Source organism: Sparassis crispa, assembly GCF_003851025.1.
Source record: "Sparassis crispa DNA, contig_000000F, whole genome shotgun sequence".
NCBI classification, from domain to species: domain Eukaryota; kingdom Fungi; phylum Basidiomycota; class Agaricomycetes; order Polyporales; family Sparassidaceae; genus Sparassis; species Sparassis crispa.
This window is the reverse complement of record NW_020939747.1, coordinates 3,660,893-3,683,823: the sequence shown is the minus strand read 5'-3', so window position 1 is coordinate 3,683,823 and position 22,931 is coordinate 3,660,893. Positions and strand designations below refer to the sequence as shown.

Here is a 22,931-nt window from a genome sequence, read left to right as displayed (position 1 = left end):
ACTTCATTGGATGTAAATTCAATCTATGACATCTGTATGATACATCCCAATGCACGGAACTGGCAATTCTACCTCTACATTCCCAGACCCACTCCATGCCAGTACAGTAGAGACTTCCACGGCTCGCTGGTGTGCAGATTCTGCAGCAAGTAATGTGTGACGGGCAGTTTCCATGGTGTTGGCACCATTCTCTTTCCGTGTCATCAGGTGAGTACTTGCGTGGGACTGGCTGGTGCTATCAAGCCGTCGCTGGGCAGCAAGCATAGTTTTTGTCCTTCTTCTCAATGCAGTATTAGCTGCGGTGATTTTGGAGTCATGGGTTAAGTGGCCCTTTCGTCGTGCTGCCTCTGTAGTATATATTAAGGTGAAATGTCCCGATGTTGTAAAATACAGACTCACGTTGTGTTTTCAATGACTTGTATGCCTTTTCGGCACTGCCGCGAAATTGGAACGACGGCTCAACACCAGCATCTTCCAAAGCCTGCATGAAACACGAGTATAAGCAGTATGCCAGGCCATCACTGACTATGTGTGTGTTACATACCTTGAGAGTGCGCAACTTCAGCATATCCAGATGATGGCCTCGAACTATGCCGCCAACGAGACTGCATGCTACACCTTCCCGATTCACATCTGCATGCTGGCTCTCGATTAGATTGCTGTTGCGCTCGCCCGCCTGCCATATTTCTAATGGAATCATGCTTTTCGACCAGCAAATTCCCTCAAATGCAAAATGACTACGAATCTTGTCTTCAATCCAGTCTGCATAGTATTACTTTAGACTGTTGCCGAAGATCACACGGTTTCATACTCACTGACAGCCGCCCGACCCCCCTGGTTCCGAATCTCTGCAACAGTCCCATCCCAATCATCATGCTCAAGGCAAACCAAGCTTCGCATCATCTTCTTGACCTCATCCGAGACCGCACATGACTTGATGTTTCGAAACACATGCACGACACAGAGTCTGAAAATGCGGTGAAGATGCTCGTACAGAGAGAGTTCTGTGACATGCCGGTGAGGCTCGTGAAGGTCCAACCTTGGTGGGAGCTGTGATGCCAGGTGTTGTAGATACAAACCCAATCCTGCAGTATATGACATTATTGAGCGACGCCAAGAGCAAGGCATCATAGAGATGACATACCTTTTGCCTGACCAAGATGCTGATCAGCCGTCCACTGAAGGATCCCTGTGAAATCATCAAGGGACCGGGCATGCAGATGTCTCCAGCAAAGAGAAGAGCCCGTATCGTCTTTCACAATAGCATCAATCTTGTGAAATATGAAACAGTGTGCCGCGGCCGTCTCGCGTGTGAGCAAAATACGACAATACACAATAGCTGTCAGAAACGATGAACAAAGTATCCCAGAGCACTGTGCAATGCGCTGACCTGTTTTGTTCTCACCATCCCATCCTCCGAGCTCGAATTCCTTATATCCCACTACACGCTTGAAGGCAATATCGCTCTGAAGGTACTGCGCCTTGATGAGTCGTCGACTCTGCTCTTTTGTCATACAAATAATGATTCTCATCTTGTCGGAGGCCGCCTCGGGCTCCATGCTGTCCTGACCTTCTAAGTCCTCTGAGATGAACTCTTCCCCAGCATTTAGGGCCTCTTCTGACAACTCGGCCATATAGCGAATGTACGTGTCTTCAGGAGAGCATGTAGCATCTTCGACAGCTTTGAGGTGCCTCAACCCTGCAGGTATATGAATTACCAGCATACTCTAATTGTAGTGAAATCACCGACCTTCCCAACCTGTTCCTTGCGGAAACAGCTCCTCTTTCGCCTTTTTTATGTATGACCGCAGATGCTCACGGTTTGCCAGGGAAACGTGTAGGTCGCTCAATGTTGGATTGCATATATGTGGGAGAAGCTCGTGGACCCGTGCCAACACTACTGGATGCCGAAGAAATCGTCGGGGCGTCATATCTGGTAAGTCATGTCCTACTGATTCCAACATATGGAATATCTCTGCCCGAATATGGGCAGGAGTGTTGGTCGGGAGTGGTATCGGGTGTGTATGTTCCCCCTGACATACCAAGAGTACATATGGGCAAGCCGTTCGAAACTCCGACAGAGGTTCAAACACTTGGAGCTTACTTGTGCATGACAAGTGCAGCATCTCCTGCGGTATAAGATGCTCGTCTTCATCTCGGTGCTCACATGCTACAACACTTCAGGTGAGTACTCAGAGTATCTGACTTGCTGATAACTCACGGCAGTGCACCCTGTTTGAGGTAAAGTTTGCGAGAGTATTGCATACCGCCAGCGGCCCATATCCCTCTTCTTGTGCTGCATATTCAAGACGACTAATGCTCTCATAGTCATCCGTCAAAGCGGCCTCAAGGTACTCGAGGTCATACGACCCATTGCGAATTGTGTAGTCGAGCAGGTGTGTGCGGTTTTGACGGGAATAGTGCTCGCACCTGTAGCATCCATTTCAGGATCCGGGAGAATTAGCATAGTGTGCGTGGTGCTATTGTTGAGACGTACTGTACAAATGGCTCTCCGTCATAGTCAAATAAATACAGCAACCGACCCTCACACCTCCTCATGGTCAACTGGTATCCACGCCGTCCCTTCTCCTGTGCAGCACGCAGGTGTTGATGCTCCAACCAGTCTTCATCTGATACAGCTTGGTAGCTTGAACCTGCAGCATGCTCGTTGATAGATGCACCACATCCATACTTCCGATAGGCAGCAATGCGTCCCAATGTTTTTTCGAACACAAGTCGCATGGGTGAAGCGAACGTTTGCTGTTGCTCGCGGTCACGCCGTAGCCGATTTTTGAGGTCTTCCCGGGTGGCGGATGTGTGCGTTGAATTAAGAAGTGCTGCATCGGCACAAGGACAGATTTTGAGACCTTGACCTTACAGAGTACACTCAGTCCAGTCAAAATTGAAATGAAATATAGAACAACTCAATGCTACATACATGTAGAATGCTTTTCCTGACACAATACCATCATCCCATTACCATCACGCAGAACTTCGCACTTCACTGGCTGGTCCTTGGCCGAACGTCCACGCGGAGATCCTTGCGCATAAACCACGTTCTCCACTGGGGTGATCCAGTTCTCAGGATCACATTTGAACAGATGGCCCACACAGCCAGTGCGGCTGGTCTGCGGGAACTCAATGACAGCACCGTCTTCGTGATGGATGAGAATGTCAAGCATTCTCTTCCGAGTGATTTGAACATTCTCCTCACACGAAGACAGAGTTCCAACAGGGTACTGAGAGTGGCCAGATGGACTGAGAGTGGCAGGGAGGTGGGTAATTTCTCGTAGGGCAGTGGAGAGCGCATTGGCGGTGGTGGCAGAGACAAGGATAGGGCCAGACGGCAGAATAAGGTGCTGTAGACAAGAGAGCTGGTCACGAATATCAATAACCTCAGCATGTGGAGAAGAGGAGATCTGCGCTGCAGCGTCATCGGCAGAATCTTCAGGATTCAACAAGTCCTGTATTCGCAACATGGACGTAGCAGATCAGCAGGGCACGGGGGGGAGGACCATTCAGACAACGGAGGCACATCGAATCCCCAACACAAGACGCTGAAGGAGATGGCATGATGGATACATGACAATCCTCCGAGACTTACAGCATCTGTGGGCAATCAAAATGCAGTGTTTCCAGGGCCACAAGGCCAAGATGCAAATGAGAGAGCTTCAATTTGAAACAAGGAGCTCTTAAAAAATGCATCTGGCACTAGTCTGAGCCTTGACGATGCACTCACAATATATTCGATGTGATCCCAGCGGACAGTCGCCATGTCTCCCTGAAATTTGGCACGCGGGCCGCGCCACTTGCAAAACGGCTCCAGGGTGAGGACCATAAGCAGTGTCCCTGGGACATTTCGGAGATGCTAACGAAACGGCAGTTGCTATTTCTATTGAGTACGAAAAATGTATCCCAAGCGCATCATGTAAAGACGTCAAAAAAGGTGCGACAGATCGCACGGGTTGTTGGACAGGATCCAGTAGCCGCATGGTGTTAGAGATTGTAGATTTATAGCGTGACAGGGATATGTGTGCACGAACGACAACCATAAGATAGGAGTAATGGAGCGAAATGCGACTCACCGTCCGGAAGCTAAGCGCCTTTCCGTCTTCCCGGTCAGGGACCACGGAGGAAAACAAGCGCTCTCTTCATCCCGCCTTCCATGCTTCTTGGGCGGCAATCGAATCCGACCCATCGACAGTAGACTCAGTGGAACAGTAGGAGAACGCCGTCTCACTAATTGTCGCATTGTAATTGATTTGTCTCCGGGAGGTCACCCGAGAATGGAAGCCCATGTGATTCTGTTGCGAATGGACAAGTCTATCATGTTTGACATAGAGAAACGTTTGGAGCCCAAGAACGCACTGCTATGGGAGTGCCGCAGGACTGGTCTTCAAAGAACAGTCTGTCATTGGGGCAGAGGGGCAGAGGTTCACGGAACGTGGCCGGACCAACTTGTTAACTTTGCCAGATGCTCATTCTGTTGATTCCAGACATGCCGGAGGTTTGAGAAGAAAGTTGTTTTTTTCTGACGCTTAACAACCACGTGGAATCACCGCCAAGTGTTTAGACCGCAAGTTACTGAAGTCACATTCAGAACAGACGATGCCAAGAACAGATAGTGAGGTGTCTTCGTCATCATCTACAGAGATGGAAATGATAAAACGTACACGGGCGGGCCCAACCTGGACTGAGCCTTCCGGTGACCGGGGACAACTCACCGATCCCAAACCCATCCCTCCGCCGCCCAATCGGGCATCTCAGTTTCGAAGCACCCCAAATTCGTCGTGTATCGGAGCGCGTGAAGGAAAATGTACAGTCGATCTGGCTTTGGGTCTGGATGTAGAGGCAGGTAACATTCGCGACAATACAGAGCTTGCTTGGGTGCGTCTGCGGGTGATACGAGGTCATCTACTGGGAGAAGAGTTGGTTCTGGCGTCACGCAGTGCAAGGTAGCTACCGAGCTTGAACCCGAGGGGGAGAGTGTCACCGGAGGAGTAGACGGCTGGAAACATGCGAGCTTCGCCAGAGCCTCCTGCTGCGTAAGCTGCACCGGTTCTAAATTCTTATCTTCCGGCTTGGTATTGGAACTTGCTTTAATGCCGGTGTCATCGGGGGTTGGTAGCTTTGCAGGGCCACCTTTTCGACGTCTGTTCTGCGGCGGAAGAGGTGCGAACACGCCATGTGGAGCTAGGGCGGCTTTCCCTCGGAAGACGACGTCCCGCCAACGACTCCAATCTTCGTCCTCATCCTGCGTGTTCCGATCCATTATAGCGGGAAAAACAGTCCGACGTGGCAAAGCATCAGAGTGCTGCGTAATATGGACTCGGGCAGAGCGCACCTTCATGTTGCGAAGCCGCGTTATGATGCCAACCATCTCAGCCGAGAGCGGAACAGGCGAAGCCATACCGATGTCATGGCCCGTTTCGCGCGGAAGTAGTTTACGACGGGGGCCTGTCGTTTCGAGCTTCTCACCGTCCATCCCTGTTGCAGTGCAGTCTGGTTGTATGTTGTTGCCTGTACCCGTGCTATTATTAAGCTGCGCATCAAGTGCCGTCGCCAAAGGTTCCTCGCCGGACAGCGATTCAGGGCTCAGTGAGCCCTCGAAGGTAAAGTGCGATGGAGCCTGAGGTGCTGCGCGGTCCTCACTTGGAGTGAGATCTAAACCACCCTTGCCGACGTTCTCACCCTAGTGTGACATATATGAGCATCAGTGTCATGTTCGAGCGGGAATGAAACCAGAAGGGGGGAAGGAAGATGAAAATATAAAAGCATACCCAAATCTTTGTGTCAGAGTATATGATATCATTGGCAATTGGGTGACCTAGGTACTGCAGATGCACGCGAATCTGATGAGCTATGTATGAATGGATTTGTAAAGTATCCTGAACAACAGTCTAGGTAAATGAATGACGTACAGCGACCTGTGAACGGTTTGCCTATATCGACATGCCATGTTTAGGTAAGTACTATCAGAAAAAAATGACGCTCACAGCGGACAACACTTGTATCTGTATTGAAATCGTAACGGATCAACTTGAACACAGTCTTGGCTGGCTACCGTTTCGTGGGTTGTTTCGTCAACGATGATCACACCAAATGCACGACACTGACCTTCCCCTCAGGATGGACGATAGTGAGGCCTATCTGTCTGTCGACAGTAAGTAGGGGTTGCTCGCACGTAATCTCGTCTCTGACGGTGCATATCAACGAAATTACGATTTAATCACAGAGCGCGCCAGATAAAACACCGCTTACACTGGGAATCTCCCTCGACAACGCGCAACATATTCCTTCCTCACAGTGCCCGCTGCGAATTCTTGCGCGAGTAGGTTGGCCCGTGAGGCTGAGATAGGTATGATCATCAATCCCGAGGTCAACCGATCGAGTCTATTAACAGCTGGAAACATAAGATCCGACGTTGGCATCAGCAATAGGGCGCAAAAAAAGAAAATAACAGTGTTGTACGGTAGACTTTCTCAAACCCGAAATCACTCTTCAGAATCTCGATGAGGCTGTTGCGATGATACCTGCCACACGCGTGAATTGGCTATGTGAAAGATTATTGAGGTGTGGCGAAATTTATTTAAATGAAGGCAGACTCACGATAGAACCAGGCTTGTCAATGACGATGATTTCCTTCTCATTGTCCTGAAGAATAATGCGGACGGGCTTCGTTGACACTGGAGGCTCATGTTTATGCACAACACTCCTGAGAAGACGTTCAGCTCCGTGAATTTACATCGATCGTTATAAGTCTTACTCAAGTCGGTCTCCATTGCAGATGATTGTGTCAGGTTTGGAAACCTTGCCATTGACAGTGACTACTCCGGATTCGAGTGCATATCTCTGTTGTTGGGGTCGATCAATTCACTGAAGTCGATTTAGACAGATGACAAGCTGCTGCGTACATAGTACTCCATTGAACGATCGCGAAATTCAGTGGAGACGACTTCAAGGACTTCCCGGCCAAGCCAGCGAGCTTTGGCCATCGTTGTGTATGCATACCAGTACGGCGGGATCTTCTTTAAGCGAGGTTCCTGCTTTGTTTCGGCAATGGTCACACCATTCTTCGCGCCTGGCATGTCCATCGTCGCCATCAAGAAATGAGCGAGGACGTGCCAGAAAACCTCGTTGTCGGGTAAGGAAATGTGTGGCAGGTACACTCGACGTGGGTAGTTTTCAGCAGAGTGGCCTAATGGTGGACGCAGACCGTTCTCCAGATCGTCAGAGGTTGCTTGAGCCACCTTGTATATCACAACTGCACGGCCTTTGTGAAAATTGTGAATGGAAGATCGGATGTAGTACGAAGAGAGGCGAAGGCTCATACCAAATAGCCGTTAACAATTGATGCGCCAGTCAAAACTCTTGAAGACTCAGTCACAGCGACGTAATCTGTGACAGATCGTGACGCGTGCTGCCCGACGCATGACTCATGGACTCAGAGGACAAGCTTCCAGACAAATAATACAGACTGTTTTTTTTGGAGGAGCAAAGGACTGGGGCAACGGACAAATAATACAGACTGTTCCATTATTGCCAAGAGATACATCCTAGTGCTGGTATACACGGGAACAGGATAACATAGCGCTACATTGGAGGCAGCCGCTAACCAGAGCCAGCATCGAATCATAACCACCAATCATGTCGTTAGTATAATTTACTGCGCACTAACCAGAGCCAGCATCGAATCATAACCACCAATCATGTCGTTAGTATAATTTACTGCGCAGTAAAGCTGTAGCAAAAAGTTTCAGTAAGTTGTGGAAATGGTTGAAGAAAATCTCTGAACTCACTAGATCATGTCATCAAGCGTTCCGTGCTGCGCAACCGCGACGAGCACCGGCTGGTGGTTTGCCGCACTGTTGATTGATGCCATCCGGTATACACCAGCAGGAAGTCCACCCGTAACTTGCGCGGTGAGGGTGCCATTCTGTGCTGCATCATTCAAGCCCTTGAAGAACGCGAACTGGCTTGGGTTCGTCGGCGTCGTCTGGTTTAGCGAGTTGAGGCGCTCAATCACCAGATGCGAGTGGCCCTTCACGTTTCCCGCGCTGTCCGTTGTTTGTGGCGCGGCGAAATAATTCTCGTCCGCATTCACGAAGAAGCCAGTGGCAAGGTTGGAGATCGCCATCGTCACCGTGAAGTTGGTGTTCGCCTTCACGGTGCCCATGTTCGCCGGAAACACGAACTTGGCCGACGGCATGTTGTTCGTCGACGCGATGATTCCCATCGGCGCTGGGTTGCATGATCCGTTCTTGATCTGCTGCCCATTCGTGATCGGTAGCTGTGGCACCGTGGCGCAGAAATTAATGAAGTTGTTCGACGACGTCTGTGACGGTACCTGGCCTGCCTGAGGTCTGCCAAAGGATTTTCAGGCAACCTTCATACACTATCGATGGCTGACACTTACTGGTCCTGACCATTATTCTCAAACCCTGTAGCAATAACCGACTGAAGGAGGGTGGAGGACGACTGGGGATCAGTACTGTTGCCGGACGAGGTACCGTTGTTCTGGGACGCAACGGCACTAGCAGTGGGGGTAGCCTGCGTGCACATTAGATGATGATTTACAACAGCTTTGTCCGCGGGGATGCAACGCACTGCTGAGACAGAGGACGAGACTGCAGACCCGGAGCAATCACTTCCGATACTAGATACCGCGCTTGCAGACGCAGCGCTGGGTGCAACACTCGTTACCGCACTAGCGGTTGTAGCAGGCTTGGACACCAATCAGCTGTAAATCGTTACTTGCTCCGAATCCGACGCACCTTTGAGGTCGAATGAGAGACAGCGGATGCAGAGCTCACAGGGGCCACGCTAGAAACGGCGCTCGGAGATGAAGTGCCATTTGTGGCGCCAGTGGCCGCGATACGTGCATCGAGGTCTCCTTGTGTGGTGCAAGTGACGCTCGTTCCTTCGGAATTGACCAGCGGCAGCGCGGCGCAGCTAATGCGAATGTCAGCTTGATGTCTCGATGAATGCAGAGCAAGCTCACATCAAGGTCGTGCCACAGGAATGCAAAACATACTGGCCATTGACGCACTGGGCGAACTCGCTGTTCACACACGCAATATCACCGGACGTGCATGAGGAGTTGGCAGTGAGCGTCTTGAACTGGTTGCTGTTTTCGATTCAATTGTCGTCAGCACGTGCAGCCCAACATGTAGTAGACATACTTGAGAGCGATAGCTTTCTCGCCATTCTGGAGCGCGAAGCCGGCGCGTGAGACATATGCCGGCGCTGCAAACGCAGCCGTAGAGACAAGCACAGCAAAATATACAGAGAGTTTCATGACTTCTAAGGAAAAGAGTGAGCTGAGTATGCAGTGGTGATGCTGATGGGTGAGCGAGGTGTACAGTGGTTCAAGCAAAGGGGAAAGAGAGTGACTGGCACTTGTATGATCCCAGATCGGAAGGAAGGGACGGGCTAAATACCCTCAGAGAGCGTGGCAGAGAAGAAGTGAAAGGGTGGTGACGGAGGAGTAACGGGAGACAAGGAAAAGATTATATACCACCAATCTGACAGCATGTTGCAACATGAACAAAGGGCCGCCGCTGTGCCGGTTGAGAGCCCTCAATTGAATAATGAACCTTTACGTTGAACAATGGCTGGGAGTCACGTGCCCATTGTTCTGCTCTATTTTTGTCGAAGGTGAGTTCTGAAAGAGGAAGGTGTCGAGGTCGCTTCGCAAAAAAAAACTGAGACCACAAGTACGCCAAAGCGCGTCCCGACATGGCGGAGGCTTTGAGGAAAATTGATCAGATAGGCATGTTGACAAGGGTGTGGACACCGGCGAACTGACGTCGCCCTACAAAGCTGGTTCCAAAGTGCTGCTACTAGAAACCAGGGTCAGTCTCCTGTTTGAACGTGCATTTTAATCAAACAGCTAAAATGGGATGATTTCTGCGATGAAAAAAGATACAGCTCGTACATATAACCTGCTCACGACTTGAGCTACGCAATCATGCCTTAGTGTCCGCTTCCTCGAGTGGGGGAGGGCCGTCGTCGTCCTCATCGTCCTCATCCTCAACGTCTGCACCTGACGGCCCTGCACCACCTGCGCCCGCTCCACCCATCGACTTCATCATCTACATCAGTCATCAGTGTCAAATGTTAAGCAAAGACGTGGTAAGATAGACATACCTCCTCAAAGTCCATTCCACCCGGCATGCCGCCCATACCACCAGGCATGCCGCCCATGCCGCCGGGCATACCGCCCATACCACCAGGCATTCCGCCCATACCGCCAGGCATACCGCCCATACCGCCCATGTCGAGATCGTCGCTTAGATCCACCTTCTCCCCATCCTGCTCGTCCTCATCCACCCACTTTCCGAAGTCGGTTTTGATGAAAGGTGTCTTGACCTTCTCCTTCGTGAGACGCGGCCAGTACTCTGCCTTCTTCTCCTTTTTCCGTAGGGCGAGGGTAATGGAGCGGCTCGTCAGATGCTTCAGTGACTCCTGTGAGCACGTGAGTATCCAGCAATCGTAGGAAACTGGAGAAAAAGGAGTACTTCGGGCACGATGTCGGCGAAAAGGTTGAAGTTGAATGCGTAGTCGCGTTCTTCCAATCCCTTCTCGGCACTGCGCGCGAAGTCAGCATTACCGCCTCGGAAAAAGCGCCGATGTAAGTGGGCCGATGAATGACACGCACTCGCCGGCCTTGGCCTTAAAGGAGATCGTTGTCGACGTCAGATCATACTCGACGGTTTCCGGCTTGATATCTGGAAGGTTCACTGTGAGATACAAGATGTTCTGGGCCAAGAGGGGCGCGTCAGTGCCTCAGAACACGAACGCGATCATGAAGAGCGCTCACTTTCTTCTCGTCAGATTCTGAGCTGCGCTGTGCCCAAAGTATTTCAGGATGGAATGCCATGGTCACGATGGTGTGAAAAATTGAAACTGGACAGATAAAGAGGTGAGTGTCGAAAGCTCCAGAAATTTGGAGAACACGCACGCCTCTACGAGGAGAGCGCGAATGTGCACGTGATCCAGTCTAGGGCAGGCCGGATTGCTATGGCAGACTCTTCGCCTTTCGCAATGATGCGCCCCGCTTCATCGAAGTGATGTGGTGAGTGCGACGAGCTCTGTAGATGCTGCCGACCATAATACTCACTGTCGTTTGCAAGGTGTACTAGGTGGTATATCCCTCTTGCGCTTCTGTCGGTCCCGACTGCTTCCTCGTTCTTCCTCCTGCTGTTCCTATTCTCGACGACATTACAAGCACGACCATGGTATGCTCCATCACCTTGTCATAGTCGCTCGTTGATTGATTGTTGTTAGTTTTTACTGCATTTTACTGCTCACCCTGTCGTTCATGTCGTCGTGCTATTGGTCACCGCTGCCGCTCGATAGCCCGCTCGCCGTGCCGTGGTCGGAGAACATCACGACATTTGCAGACGCGCTCTACTCGGTCATGCCTGATCTTACAGAACAGGAACAGCCTGTTGACATCCAACTGGTGGACCGCTGCTGGTGTGACCTATCCAGTAGCGGGTTCTTCGAACCCTTCAACGTGACGCAGTGGGAGCTCACCAGTGTCTTGCGGACGAAGGAGGAGTTGGAACAAAAGAGGGCAAGGGCGGCAGAACAAGGAGTGCCAGAGATTGGTGGTAATGCGACGAGCAGTCAGGGGAGCTCGTTTTCGCCGTCAGCAAAGTCAGACATCACATCCCTTACAGAAGAATACACGAAAGCATGGACCGACGTCTGGGGTCAAATGCGGCTGTTCTCGCGGAAAGCCATTTCGCGCTTTAATGCCTCGGCGACCGTTCCTGCTTCTATCCCGTCTCCCCCCACCACGTCTGATCAGCTTCCTACTGCTCATTCTCACCCCGAGCCTAACGCGACAAATACCCCGCCACAATCCTCCGCGCCCTCGGAGTCACCAGAGAAGCTATCGATCTCCCGAAGAGAATACGATTTGCGTCCTTATGGCTTCGCAATTGTTCTCGACTTCGGCTGGTCGTCACCGCGATAGACATATTGGATAGTTTTGCGAGTTGGGTGGAGATTCCTCCTTAGTTGGCACTCGGAGGTTATAAAACTACGTTCCGCAATATAATAAACCTGTACTGTATTGTTAGCACTCGAATGGGATAGTACGTTGTACTTCCGTCCTCCGTGGTTGTCTCAAGGTGGGACTCGGTACCGGCAAGGAGGTAAGCGTCACAGCACGTGCAGGCGCGGGAAGTTCTGCTCCTCTGCCTGACGCGCTTCAAGTTGGGTCCGCCAAAGCAACGACCAAGTACTGCTCGTCTGGGACTCCGGACGTGAACCAGCATGGCGCAATCTAGCAAAGGCCAGTCGGCGCAGGAGAAGAAACGTCCACCGCGGCAAGCTTTGGAGCCTCTTGCCGCAAGCTCTTCGTCCAGTACAGGTAGCAAGCTCGACGTCGTGTCCAAGGCGATCCTTGCCCCATTCACGCATCGGAAACACGACTCAAGCAAGCTTTTCACGGATTGTGCGTGTCTTTTTCGTCGCTGCATGCAGTGGCTTACGGGCACGCTTTTCCGCACTCTCTTTTACATCTCAGTGGCTCCCGTCATCATGACACCCCGGATGATGAACGCGGCAACCGTCTCTGGGAAGCCACGCGCCTCGGTCGGCGGCTCCGGGTCAACTTCACGCATGGACTTCGCAACACTGGGACGCGCCCCGTTGCGCCTTGGTCTGGGCTCTCGGCGTATTACTTCACGGGACTTGCAAATCGTCGAGGCAACGGACGAACTGCTCGACGCGGAAGTGCCAGAGCCGGAGGGCGTCGCGTCAGATGTCAGTCTTTTACGCGGGTTCAACGCGACAATTCCAAGTGCGGAGAAGAGCCGGATACGGAGAAGGCAGACGCGTAATGTTGATGCTCCGCGGCTAGGCCTCAGGAAACTAGGACAGAACGCGAGGGGCCTGCTCGGTCAGGAGGAAGACCATGAGAGCGAGAGTGTGGCGAGTGATGATGATGTGGTGGTTGTGTCCAGGACGGTGCCAAGGAGCACAAAGCGTAAGGGGAAACGAAGAGGGAGGCAGAGTTTGAGTGCAGGAAAGACTTTTGGGAGGGAAGAACTGGTTCGGCAGACTCGCGAGATCGAGCGGGATAAAGAGAATCTACATGTTCGAAGAGTATGCATTTCTCGGGCAAGTTTGGCCACTCATTTGGACTGACGTCTTTCAGACACTGGTCAACAGCGAGATCGCGGAAATAACTAACAAGATCGAGGCTCTTGATGCGATGCGCGCGAAGCTCGAGCAGGATCTCCTGAAACTGCAAGAGGATGAACTGGAGTTAGATGACGAACGTCAGTGTGTTTTTTATCAGCCGTTGAACAACCGCACTCATAACCCTCACTGCAGTGGAGGGCGTGAGGGAACGACTTGAGTTGGAGGAGTCGACAAGTCGTGGTGCTCGGAGTCCTGCGCATGCGAACCATGTATCTCAAAGTTCTCGCAGACGGAAAGGTCTGTCACACGAGCGAAGAGTACTCTACACTCAACCCTGACATGCCATTGGCAGGTCCTATGTTCCTACCGTCAGAACACGACGAACTACCGCCAGGTGTAGCATTCATGGTAATGTATCAAGCGGCTATTGGCGTTTGGCTTCACTCAACTATGGTCTTGCAGACGTTAACGGGTCATACAAATCCTATTACAGCGCTCGATTTCTCAGAACCTTACGGTACACTCGTGAGTGCCTCCCAAGAAGATCCACAACCGCGTGTCTGGGATCTATTGACCGGTGAAGAGCTCGGACGGCTGCGCGGACACCGAGGGACCGTCAAGTGCATGCAGGTGGAGGACTATGTGTGTCTAACAGGCAGCGAAGACAGTACTGTCCGTCTGTGGGATCTCCGGAGGGTGGACGAGGAGGATGAATGGGAGGGAGAGGGTGAGATGCTGAGTTTGAGTGATGTCGCGGAGGATGATGAGAGCCGGGACGGCGGAGAAGCGAAAACCAATGGTATTCGCTCTGGAACCAGTGGAACCGGCAGTACAGAGGAAAGAGATGGTTCATGTGTGAGGTTGCTCGAAGGGCACACGAAGGCTGTCTCCACGTTGTATTTTGAGGACGAATGTCTGGTGAGACTGAGTCGAGCCTCGTTTACTTCAGGGTCTCAGCTGACTGTCTGGTTCGTCAGGTTACAGGCGCCTCAGATAAGACGATGCGGCAGTGGGACCTCACCACTGGACAGTGTGTCATGACCATGGACATCCTGTGGGCCATATCACATCCACCCGTTGCTCCATCCGGCAGTGCGTTGCCGAATCACTTCTTCTCTGGTGCGGTGGCTGCGTCTGGGACGTTCGCTGTACCTACCCCTCCATACGCTGACGGGACCTGGGAGATGTATCAGGATTTCGTTGGTGCCGTGCAGTTCTGGGGTTACGCTCTAGTCAGTGGAAGTGGGGATGGCGCAGTGCGAATGTGGGACAGTGAGTTGACTGCTACAGATGTCAGGTGCACACTGACGGCGTACTCATCCTTGCAGTGCGTACTGGCCAGCCTCATCGTACATTACTAGGTCACACTGGTCCTGTGACCTGTTTACAGTTTGACGAGCTGCATGTCGTTAGTGGCAGCTTAGACAAGTCGATTCGAGTTCGTCTTCCGCTCTCTCTCTCACGTTCTCAGTCGTCTCTATGGTTCTTTTGTAGATCTGGGACTTGCGCACAGGTGGTATATTCGAGACCCTTAAGTACGATCATGCCGTCACTTCGCTACAATTCGATACCAGGAAGATCGTGGCAGCGACAGGTGACAATGGGGTTAAGGTGAGCGCACTGGCATCTATTTCGTTGTGCAAGACTCGACCCTTTTCAGATTTACAATCGCACAAGTATGCAGCAGTCAACACTCATGATCAACGGACATACAAGGCCGGTCGAAAAGCTACGTTACATGGACCGGTATCTTGTCTCCGGTGCTCGCGATGCCGCTGTTAAGATCTGGGCTCTATGACATTCAAATGTTGTGCGCTATCCCGATGTTCATCGGCATGGGGGCTCGTTCGGACTACTTACCTTGGTAGTAGAAAGGCTTAGGGGCAACAACTGTAGTATATAATGCACACAAGTATCATGTTATAAATCATCTAATTCACCTGAGTAGAAAGCTTTTGAGATCAACGCAAGCGCGACGCGTCGAGATCAACGCGATCAAGGATGGACCACGTGATCGGCATCAAAAATTTGAGAGCAATCCGAGAGACTCAGAGGTCTAGAGAGCCACCACCATTTGTTGTGCATGTAGTCACACCCGCCGCTCCAAGCTTCTTACATCTGCTGCAGCCGCGCGACTCCCAGGTTCAATGATGTCGATGTTCGCCAGAGGCCGCGTGCTGTTACTGCCTAAATGTCTCAGACGACCTGTTCAGTCGTCTCTCTTCTGCACCACGGGTCGGCGATGTCGCGACTTGGAATCTTCCCGGAGCGTATATTACGAGTCTAAGTACGCAGTAAAGCTGCAAAAGCGTGCACAGGAGTGAGGTGTTTTACCTCCACCTTTTGTGAGCTATGAATTGTACTGACACACTGTGCATTTGCGTCAGGCAAGATAAAACCGTCTCCCAATTGCGTACAGAAATCCAGGAGCAAGAAATGGAGAAGCGGAAACAAAGCCTGGCTGCCGCATCGCAGAAGGAGAAGACGCCGAGTGCGTCTGGGGTACGCGCGAGCGGCAGCGCCTCCTCAGAGAAGTTCTCTGAGCAGACGCCCGGGTTTGTTGCACGGAAGGACGGTTCCCCCGTCAAGGTACAGTCATCTATTCCGGATGCTCCTTGGTCTAATGTGTTGCCACACGTTGTATAATAGCCTCTCAACAGCATTCTAAACTTGCAGCGACTCTTCTCGGCTCCTCATACGACAGAGCAACTCTCTAGACTTTGGCAGGCCTATCATAATTCTCGATCTGGAGGTACTGGGCGTGGCTTCCTCTCTGCTGTAATCCCGGCCGATAAGTATCGGAAGATGCTGGACGTTGCCACGCGATACCCCAGATTTGTCGTGCCATTGCCAAGGGATAACGCGGTGACCGACTCAAATGAGCGGGCGTACGAGTTTTTCCTCATGGAGTGGGGCTTCTATGGTTCACCGCCAGAACCTTCGACAAGCAGCGAGCTGTTTGCCTCTCCACAACCGTCCGCCAACCCGCAGACGTCGACGGTGCTCTTCACACCTCTTCAGGAATATAAGCTTCGCTCCTCCTTCGCCACTCCGCACCTCGTCCTGACGCACTACACCGACCTAGCGCAATCACACGGACTTGTACTCTTGCGAGGGGAGATCACTCCGACATCTAGATCTTCCGCTGCTGGTGGCGGTGAAGCTGATGGACGGTACTTGCTGAGCCAGGAAGACGCGCAGATTTTGGCGGTCGCGGTGCAACGATTTTATTTGTGGGCGGAAGGGGAAAACGAAAGAACTGCTCTGCTGCAGAGATTCCATGACAGTTCGGAAAATTTCAAGTGGGAGGAGTTGTTGAAGCACATGGAGTATTCGTTGTGATGGGTATTTTGTAGCTAATTACTCTTTGCTTGATCCTACAGCTCCTCGACCGGATGCCCACCAGCTATTGGCTATGTCAATCTTTGAAGCTGCAGTTACTTCGGATAAACGTCTGAAAGGTTTGATACAATTGTGGTAGCCGGACTCTCTCGAGTCGAGAAACCAAGTATAATCTTTGTTCAAATTGGATGTCGACTCGACCTGACATGGGGAGCGCATCTATTTCCAGCACGACATCCGTGTTTGTTTTCATCAGATATCCGGTTTTCTCACAAAATTGTGAGAGACATCCAAGCTTGAATTACGGTCCAACAGCCTGTGCTGACCTCGCATGTTGACGCTGCCTGGAAATTTCTGCCTCTGTGGTACCTTTCGTTTCTCTAAGCTGTCTCTCGCGAGTTGGCTTGAGTAAGTATTATCCAATGTATCTCCTCTGCTTTCAGGCGACGAAACAGCATGGAGGTCTATTTCGTTCTGCAATGTGTTCGGGCCACTCAAATGTCAGCGCACATGATGCGCACCTTCTCCAGCAGCTTTTGTGAGCTATGATATCACTTGCTCTCAAGGCTTTCTCAAGATCCGCTCTTACTGCGATCGTCGTCCAAGGCATCGGTCTTCTTCCGAAGCGGTATGGGACTGGAATGTCTTGTAATCCGGTCATTGGTGTCTAAGTCAATTTTGTCTGGGCATGGTATTCTCTTCACCGATCTAGAGCTCCCGGGTCAGGCTTGCAAGGCTTGCGACTCTTGTATGGAGTGTAAGATCTGGATCTATAGAACTACATAACTACTTAGTGCCTTTTAGTGTGTGGATCTGCATCTCCTCAGAGGCCAGCTCTGCTCGATTACTCTGCAGATATTAGGCCAGACTTCGTGGGAACAGTTCTCAGCACACCCGAAACTGGCTTTCGAATTCTCAATACCTCACATTCGATGCTACTCAAAGTACCCGACTACGATCGTGCGGATACGAGTCGATGCAACCAAACCAACTGATTATATTCAATTACTACGATACAATCGCAAGACCCCCTCTCATCGCGCTGCCGACGTCGTAGGCTGATAATCCGCAAGATATCTCTGCCCCGCATACGTTCCTGCGCCCCCAGGTGTCGCAGGCCGCGGCGTCTCCGGCGCGCTCGGCGTCGCGACACTGCGCGGAAGCGGCGGCAGCGTTGGCGCCTGCGCCTGCGTGGGTGACCAAGACTGGTACAACTTGCTTGCGGTGGACACCACCGTGTTCGCCACCGCCCGCTGCGGCTGCGGCTGCTGCGCCGTGGACGCGAAGAAGCTCGCGTAGTTCGTCGCCACCGTCGTGGGCGACGTCACGGCCGTCCCTGGCTGGGGGGTGGCGCGTCCCGACGTCGAGCCCGCGACACTCCCGGCCGCTTGCGGCTGCGCGGACGGCGGGTAGTTGTGCCAGGAAGAGTACGGGTACTGCTGGTTGGTGTTGTATTGCTGGCCGGGGTAGTGTGTGCCCGTGCTCGTCTGAGTCTGCGTGGGAGCAGTGTAGCTGGGATAGTACGTGCTTGCCTGGCCTGGGGTGTAGGTGCCATAGCCCCCACGGTACTGGGCACTTGTAGAGTAGTTGGAGTATGTGTAGGGGTTGTACGCTGGAGCGGCCGCTTTCACCGTCGTCGGCGTGGCTGGAATGGGGGGGGCGGCCGGAATGGGTGCCATTGCAGCACCCGACTTGACTTGGATGGTCGTGTCGTCCCGGAGAGCCGTCGTGCGCCCCTCAGGAAGAGTGCCATACCACCCTTGGGTTTCGTCAGTGGGAAGCGTTCGGTGCAACTTGTGTAAGACTGATGCGGGAGGGACGAACGGAGGGCTGTCGTCTAAGGATGATCTGGGTCGCAGCGAGGCCAACAGCGTCAACGAGTCGAGGATGCCATGTGCTATCAAGGGAGCGATCTGTTAAATTCGATCGGAACCATGAGAGCAGAAAAGGCCACATACCGACATCCCACTCTTCAGAACCTACTTCCACGACGCTCGACCCGCCGCCTTCCGCACCAAACCGTCCCAATTGCAGCACCTCCAGTCTAACCAATGCTCTTGCATTCTTGTCCAAAAGTTCCTGTACAGCTTCTTCCAACTCGAGGCTACCCAACGCAGCCTTGATGACTGCGACTTGATCTGGAGGCAACAAGCTTTCCACCACCGCCGACAAATCTAGCACCTCAGGATTCTTCTTCTTATCACCAACGTTCTCTCCCTCCTCCGCGCCTCCATCAAACATCTCCACATCGTCTCCAGTACCAAGCGCGGGCCCGCGCCCAGGCCAAGCTCGTTGCTTGCCCTTCCCGCTGCCTTGCAATCGTCTTTTCTGCTCCTGTCTCCAAACTACCTCGCCTAGCGTCATTCTCCCGACCTCAGCGCCACCTTGGTCAAAGCTAGGCGCAAAGCCGGCATACGGTCCGTAATCGAGGAACCGCCCGCAGCTCAGCTGGCGAGGGCCAGGGAGACCCGGAGGAACCGAGCTGTTGTTCTTCTTCGCGTATGCAGCTAAGGTCACCGGCTCCACCGTAGAGGTCGACGCAGAAGGGAGGATGGACACGAACTCCGCGTGGGCTGTGGGCAGGTCCTTCAGCTCCTGGCTGTCCAGGGCTGTGCTCGAGTTCAGAGACGTCCACCAGTCGCCCGAGGGCATGTGCTGCACGAGTGCGTATTTACGCTTGCGTGATATGCTCGGAAGCCCCGTGGCAGGCTGAGGTGGGAGTTTGACGTCTTCATGGTCTGCTGAGGACGAATCGAGGATCGGAATGAGACTTTCGACGTCAAGGGATATTGGAGAGGAATGGAACGAGGCCTGGTCAAGCAGCGACAGGGCGAGATTGCAGAAACGGAGCTGTTGAGCGGCAGGGGCGGACGGACGGGATCGTGGGTGCGATGATATAGGAAAGAGATGTTGGACTGCAGACTGGTATGGATACATGTTCATCAACATGCCAGGACGCAAAAAGCTTGACACGTACGCGCAATACACGTAATGGGTAATCTGAAGAGTTCTTGAGGAGTGCGCGGAAGGAGTATGACCGCGTTAATGTTGATGGACTAGCTACGGACTCCGGCAAGGTTGGCTCAAGGGTGTCATCTGGGAGGGGGAAGACTCGATCTAGAAGACCTTGGGTATCAACCCTGCGAGCGTAGTCGGCGAAAGTAAGACACAAAAGTCGTTCAGAACATACGCACATTTCCAGGACATCTAGAATCTTCTCCGCGTCGGAAGGTTCAATCGGAACATCACCGCTCCCAGGCAGCTGCACTGGTTTGGCATTTGGTGGGTGTTCTTCGGGCTCCTGACTGCCCTCTTCCTTTATGTCTGTTCGTACTTGCTTTGCGGCGGGTTGGTCGCCAGAGTCCGCGAGTGAGGTCCGTTTCCGCTTTTTTGAGCCTGTTTTGCGAGCGGGAGGACCGACGTCAGCGGGTTTGTCTTTTTCGAGCTGCGCGGTTGAACGAGTGGCACGAGCCATGCAGAAGAGGATATATTTCGAGATAAAGAGATCACGAGGATGGGTGGTTGACGCGACTGTGGCGAGACGTGTATGCGGTGGTGTATCCAAACGCGTCCAACTCGACGCGTCCCGTGAAATCACTCGACGGTCGTCGATGAGCTGTCTTGGGTGAGTGACGCAGACTGGGCGGTTGAACATTCTCAGTCACTTACTACCATTTCAATCTCCGCTTCTAGTTGTTACTACAACGTGTGCTTACTTTTCTAGACTTTTTTTCAAACCCAAATTGAACTGTCACTATTGTTCATTACAAAGGCTTGGCGATATTTTCCCTCCACCACCCCCTCACTATGGCCTTCAAGCTCGCACCTGCCACGAAACCTCTCCTGCGCGCCTCGCTGACTTCGCGACCAGCTAACGGCCATCTTGCATTCATTCCCCAAATCCGCAAACTGGTCTTCGAGTACTGCGACAAATGGCCATCATCTGCAAACACCCGGACATATCTCCATGACCATTTGGAGGATCTCGCCCGCGAAAATCCCCACGTCGAGTTCGTGGTGAGACAGCGGAACCAGAAGGAGCCCATTATCCGCGGTTTCTACCGTGCGTGGCACCTTTCCCGCGCGTTTACGCTACTTCTGACCTGTTCCCAGTGAACGACAGGGAAAAGGTCATCGCGCTGAACGGCTTCGAGGTAACGGGCATCCAGAAGAAGGTCCAACTGCTGCTCGATTCTTCTGGCGCGAAAATCAAGCCTCTGAAGAGACGGACGGTGGAGAGCACGACAGAGGCGGCGAGAGGCATCTGGAGCGGTCTGCACGACACACCATTCAAAATCTAGGGTTGCAGTCGTCGTAGACGCGGTATGTGACATGGGCTGGGGGCAGCTGGAGGCCTTGAGTGGCCATACCCACTAGAGACTCGGTATTTGCATGCGTCTGTATGGGGCTTAGAGGAGCAGGATCCCGAGGAGACGCGTAGGACTGCAGTCATGGTGGACGTTATCCAGCGTCATACGGGTGACTTGGACTAGTGAGCAAGATTGAACGTGGGGCAAATTGCGGTGGTGTCGAATAAATCAAGGGTCCGAGTTTAGAAATTCAAAGCTTCACGGTTTCTACAGTCATGCCTTGAGTGGAAAGCTTTACCTCAAGGGCCTTAAGGCAGACTCAAGGGGTATGCACCGGCAGATTCCGAGACACAGGGTAGGGGGGGGGGGGGCTCCGAGGTCCTTAACTGAGAATTATTTTTACTTATGAAATGGGCGGCAGGAGGTAAGTAAGAGTCTCCTGCAGTAAAACCATACACTCAGTAGCTGAAAGGCACCTTTGATGATGGTCTACGGAGTGTTTGCGCAACTTGCAGGGGTGGGCTGCTCGGAGGTGGCGGCGGGCACGGGCGCTACCAGATGTGATGTCGGGTCACAACGATGACTAACAAGGTGACCTGCATCACGTAAGCCTAGGATTACCATCTCTATATGGCAGGTGCCTTCTATATATGGACCGTGGGAAGTTCCCACGGGGGGGGGGGGGGGGGAGGGGGTCCTGGGGGGGGCTTAACCGGATTTTCTGACCCTGTCTAGAATCCGATTTATGCATGCCCCGGCAGACTTCGAGCTTCTGCTCCACGTGACAAGCTTCAAGTTTGAGGCTCTTCGCGGCGAGCAGGCTCAAATAAAGCTTCGTGCTAATAACGGTGAGCTGTGACAATACGAATTCCTCTTCATGCAGTGTGCCCATATCTTTTTCATGCATTGTGTACTAGGTCCTCCCTGGGTCTGATCACCATCCACACCGGATGTGAGCGCGCGAGTCCGGAAGTCGATCACAGTCAGATGCTTTCGGGGAGCAGTCATCCCGCGCAATCGCTGATCGTCATAGAAACGACGACGATACTGACGACGCATGCACAGGCAAATGAGACGTATGCCTTCACTGAGGTGGAAATCTATGCTGCCCCCCGTCATCTACCTTCAAAGACGCAATGATGTAGACCCCTCCGACGACAGCATCTTTCCTGTGCCGTGGAAGGGAGCCTTACATCCTGCGAGTATTAGCGAAGCATGCGGGCACAGTCATGGGTGGACGTTCACAATCAATGGGGGAGGAATTGACGAAGCCGGTAGCGCTAGCGGGCGCGCACTTAGGCCGCCTCACAGGTAGTGTCTGCTGTCAGACATGAGTGCGTCGTTCTCTGCACGTTCTTCCGATGTTCTGTGCTCATTCCAGCTATACTGACGCGAAATGTTCAGGATCACTGTAGTATCGCATCCCCCCTCGATGGTCATTAGGTGACCTATGCCTATGCCACGACGAGGTTCATCTCACGGCGTGTGAGCGGTTGGAGGACAACGACCCATTCAAAGAAGGTAAGCCGGTCCTGTGTTTTGCAGCTTCGGTCCTTGCATAGAACATACTTCTCTCACTATGCCCTATTGCGCACAGAGCTTAATAATATCATTCCCATGCGGAGAGTTTACTCATGACCATCATCTCATTCGCCCTGGAGTGGTTGAGACCTACACACATATAAATACGCAGAGGTGAGTTCAGACGAGGCAATAATGGGCACAACAGCTGACTATATAAGCTTCATTATTCGACCCATTTACAGCTGCTTACATCCGTACAATGAACCTATTGGCAGATGTGCTCCACAAATTCCCAACACAAGGCATCCCTAGTTCCTGGAGTCGGGGAACTGTACGGTAGGTCGTCGGCTGAAAATCTAGCAGATGCAATGTTCCACGGAATAGGAACATTGGCTCTCTTCCAGTTCCTGAAGTCAGGGAACTTGCATGGTATGCTGCCAGCTGAAAACCTCGGTGTATTCACCTCGGAAGTGCCGTGGTAATAATATTAGAGGCTTCTGATAGTCGTTGTACCACGCTAAGTCCGTATTTGTATGATGAACGTCAATGTACGTTACTTTCCAAGCGGTGTAATCAGGAAGTTGCTACGTCAAC

The 22,931-nt window shown here is 52.4% G+C and overlaps 9 protein-coding genes across 9 annotated transcripts; 4 read left to right on the top strand and 5 right to left on the bottom strand.

Annotated features, from left to right (window-relative positions):
* Positions 1-18: 18 nt before the first annotated feature.
* On the bottom strand, positions 19-3,838 carry SCP_0113720 (hypothetical protein; the record flags this gene model as incomplete). Its single annotated transcript, XM_027753595.1, has 12 exons — positions 19-32; positions 93-347; positions 400-481; positions 545-762; positions 816-1,085; positions 1,145-1,339; positions 1,391-1,699; positions 1,751-2,170; positions 2,222-2,430; positions 2,498-2,873; positions 2,939-3,464; positions 3,740-3,838. The coding sequence occupies 12 exons, from the start codon at positions 3,836-3,838 to the stop codon at positions 19-21; spliced, it is 2,973 nt and encodes a 990-aa protein (XP_027609396.1).
* Positions 3,839-4,720: 882 nt separating this feature from the next.
* Positions 4,721-7,331, bottom strand: SCP_0113710 (hypothetical protein; the record flags this gene model as incomplete). The annotated part of the gene is made up of 11 exons (XM_027753594.1): positions 4,721-5,254; positions 5,345-5,692; positions 5,781-5,860; positions 5,922-5,942; positions 5,997-6,060; positions 6,118-6,196; positions 6,262-6,403; positions 6,472-6,553; positions 6,610-6,715; positions 6,767-6,852; positions 6,915-7,331. 11 exons carry the CDS (start codon positions 7,329-7,331, stop codon positions 4,721-4,723), a joined length of 1,959 nt encoding a protein of 652 aa, XP_027609395.1.
* Positions 7,332-7,725: 394 nt separating this feature from the next.
* Positions 7,726-9,298, bottom strand: SCP_0113700 (hypothetical protein; the record flags this gene model as incomplete). The annotated part of the gene is made up of 7 exons (XM_027753593.1): positions 7,726-7,741; positions 7,800-8,363; positions 8,417-8,550; positions 8,608-8,724; positions 8,775-8,952; positions 9,002-9,127; positions 9,183-9,298. 7 exons carry the CDS (start codon positions 9,296-9,298, stop codon positions 7,726-7,728), a joined length of 1,251 nt encoding a protein of 416 aa, XP_027609394.1.
* Positions 9,299-9,968: 670 nt separating this feature from the next.
* SCP_0113690 (Protein wos2) lies at positions 9,969-10,882 on the bottom strand (the record flags this gene model as incomplete). The annotated part of the gene is made up of 5 exons (XM_027753592.1): positions 9,969-10,094; positions 10,150-10,467; positions 10,521-10,590; positions 10,661-10,761; positions 10,823-10,882. 5 exons carry the CDS (start codon positions 10,880-10,882, stop codon positions 9,969-9,971), a joined length of 675 nt encoding a protein of 224 aa, XP_027609393.1.
* Positions 10,883-11,072: 190 nt separating this feature from the next.
* Positions 11,073-11,986, top strand: SCP_0113680 (hypothetical protein; the record flags this gene model as incomplete). The annotated part of the gene is made up of 3 exons (XM_027753591.1): positions 11,073-11,077; positions 11,136-11,240; positions 11,290-11,986. The coding sequence occupies 3 exons, from the start codon at positions 11,073-11,075 to the stop codon at positions 11,984-11,986; spliced, it is 807 nt and encodes a 268-aa protein (XP_027609392.1).
* A 302-nt stretch (positions 11,987-12,288) lies between these two features.
* On the top strand, positions 12,289-14,959 carry SCP_0113670 (Mitochondrial division protein; the record flags this gene model as incomplete). The annotated part of the gene is made up of 10 exons (XM_027753590.1): positions 12,289-12,469; positions 12,542-13,122; positions 13,175-13,298; positions 13,354-13,458; positions 13,514-13,569; positions 13,624-14,079; positions 14,139-14,433; positions 14,490-14,599; positions 14,656-14,772; positions 14,822-14,959. 10 exons carry the CDS (start codon positions 12,289-12,291, stop codon positions 14,957-14,959), a joined length of 2,163 nt encoding a protein of 720 aa, XP_027609391.1.
* Positions 14,960-15,308: 349 nt separating this feature from the next.
* SCP_0113660 (hypothetical protein) lies at positions 15,309-16,503 on the top strand (the record flags this gene model as incomplete). The annotated part of the gene is made up of 3 exons (XM_027753589.1): positions 15,309-15,481; positions 15,549-15,750; positions 15,811-16,503. The coding sequence occupies 3 exons, from the start codon at positions 15,309-15,311 to the stop codon at positions 16,501-16,503; spliced, it is 1,068 nt and encodes a 355-aa protein (XP_027609390.1).
* A 1,034-nt stretch (positions 16,504-17,537) lies between these two features.
* Positions 17,538-19,978, bottom strand: SCP_0113650 (hypothetical protein; the record flags this gene model as incomplete). Its single annotated transcript, XM_027753588.1, has 4 exons — positions 17,538-18,400; positions 18,462-19,425; positions 19,481-19,643; positions 19,698-19,978. 4 exons carry the CDS (start codon positions 19,976-19,978, stop codon positions 17,538-17,540), a joined length of 2,271 nt encoding a protein of 756 aa, XP_027609389.1.
* A 332-nt stretch (positions 19,979-20,310) lies between these two features.
* SCP_0113640 (54S ribosomal protein L51, mitochondrial) lies at positions 20,311-20,804 on the top strand (the record flags this gene model as incomplete). The annotated part of the gene is made up of 2 exons (XM_027753587.1): positions 20,311-20,566; positions 20,617-20,804. The coding sequence occupies 2 exons, from the start codon at positions 20,311-20,313 to the stop codon at positions 20,802-20,804; spliced, it is 444 nt and encodes a 147-aa protein (XP_027609388.1).
* Between the last annotated feature and the right edge of the window lie 2,127 nt (positions 20,805-22,931).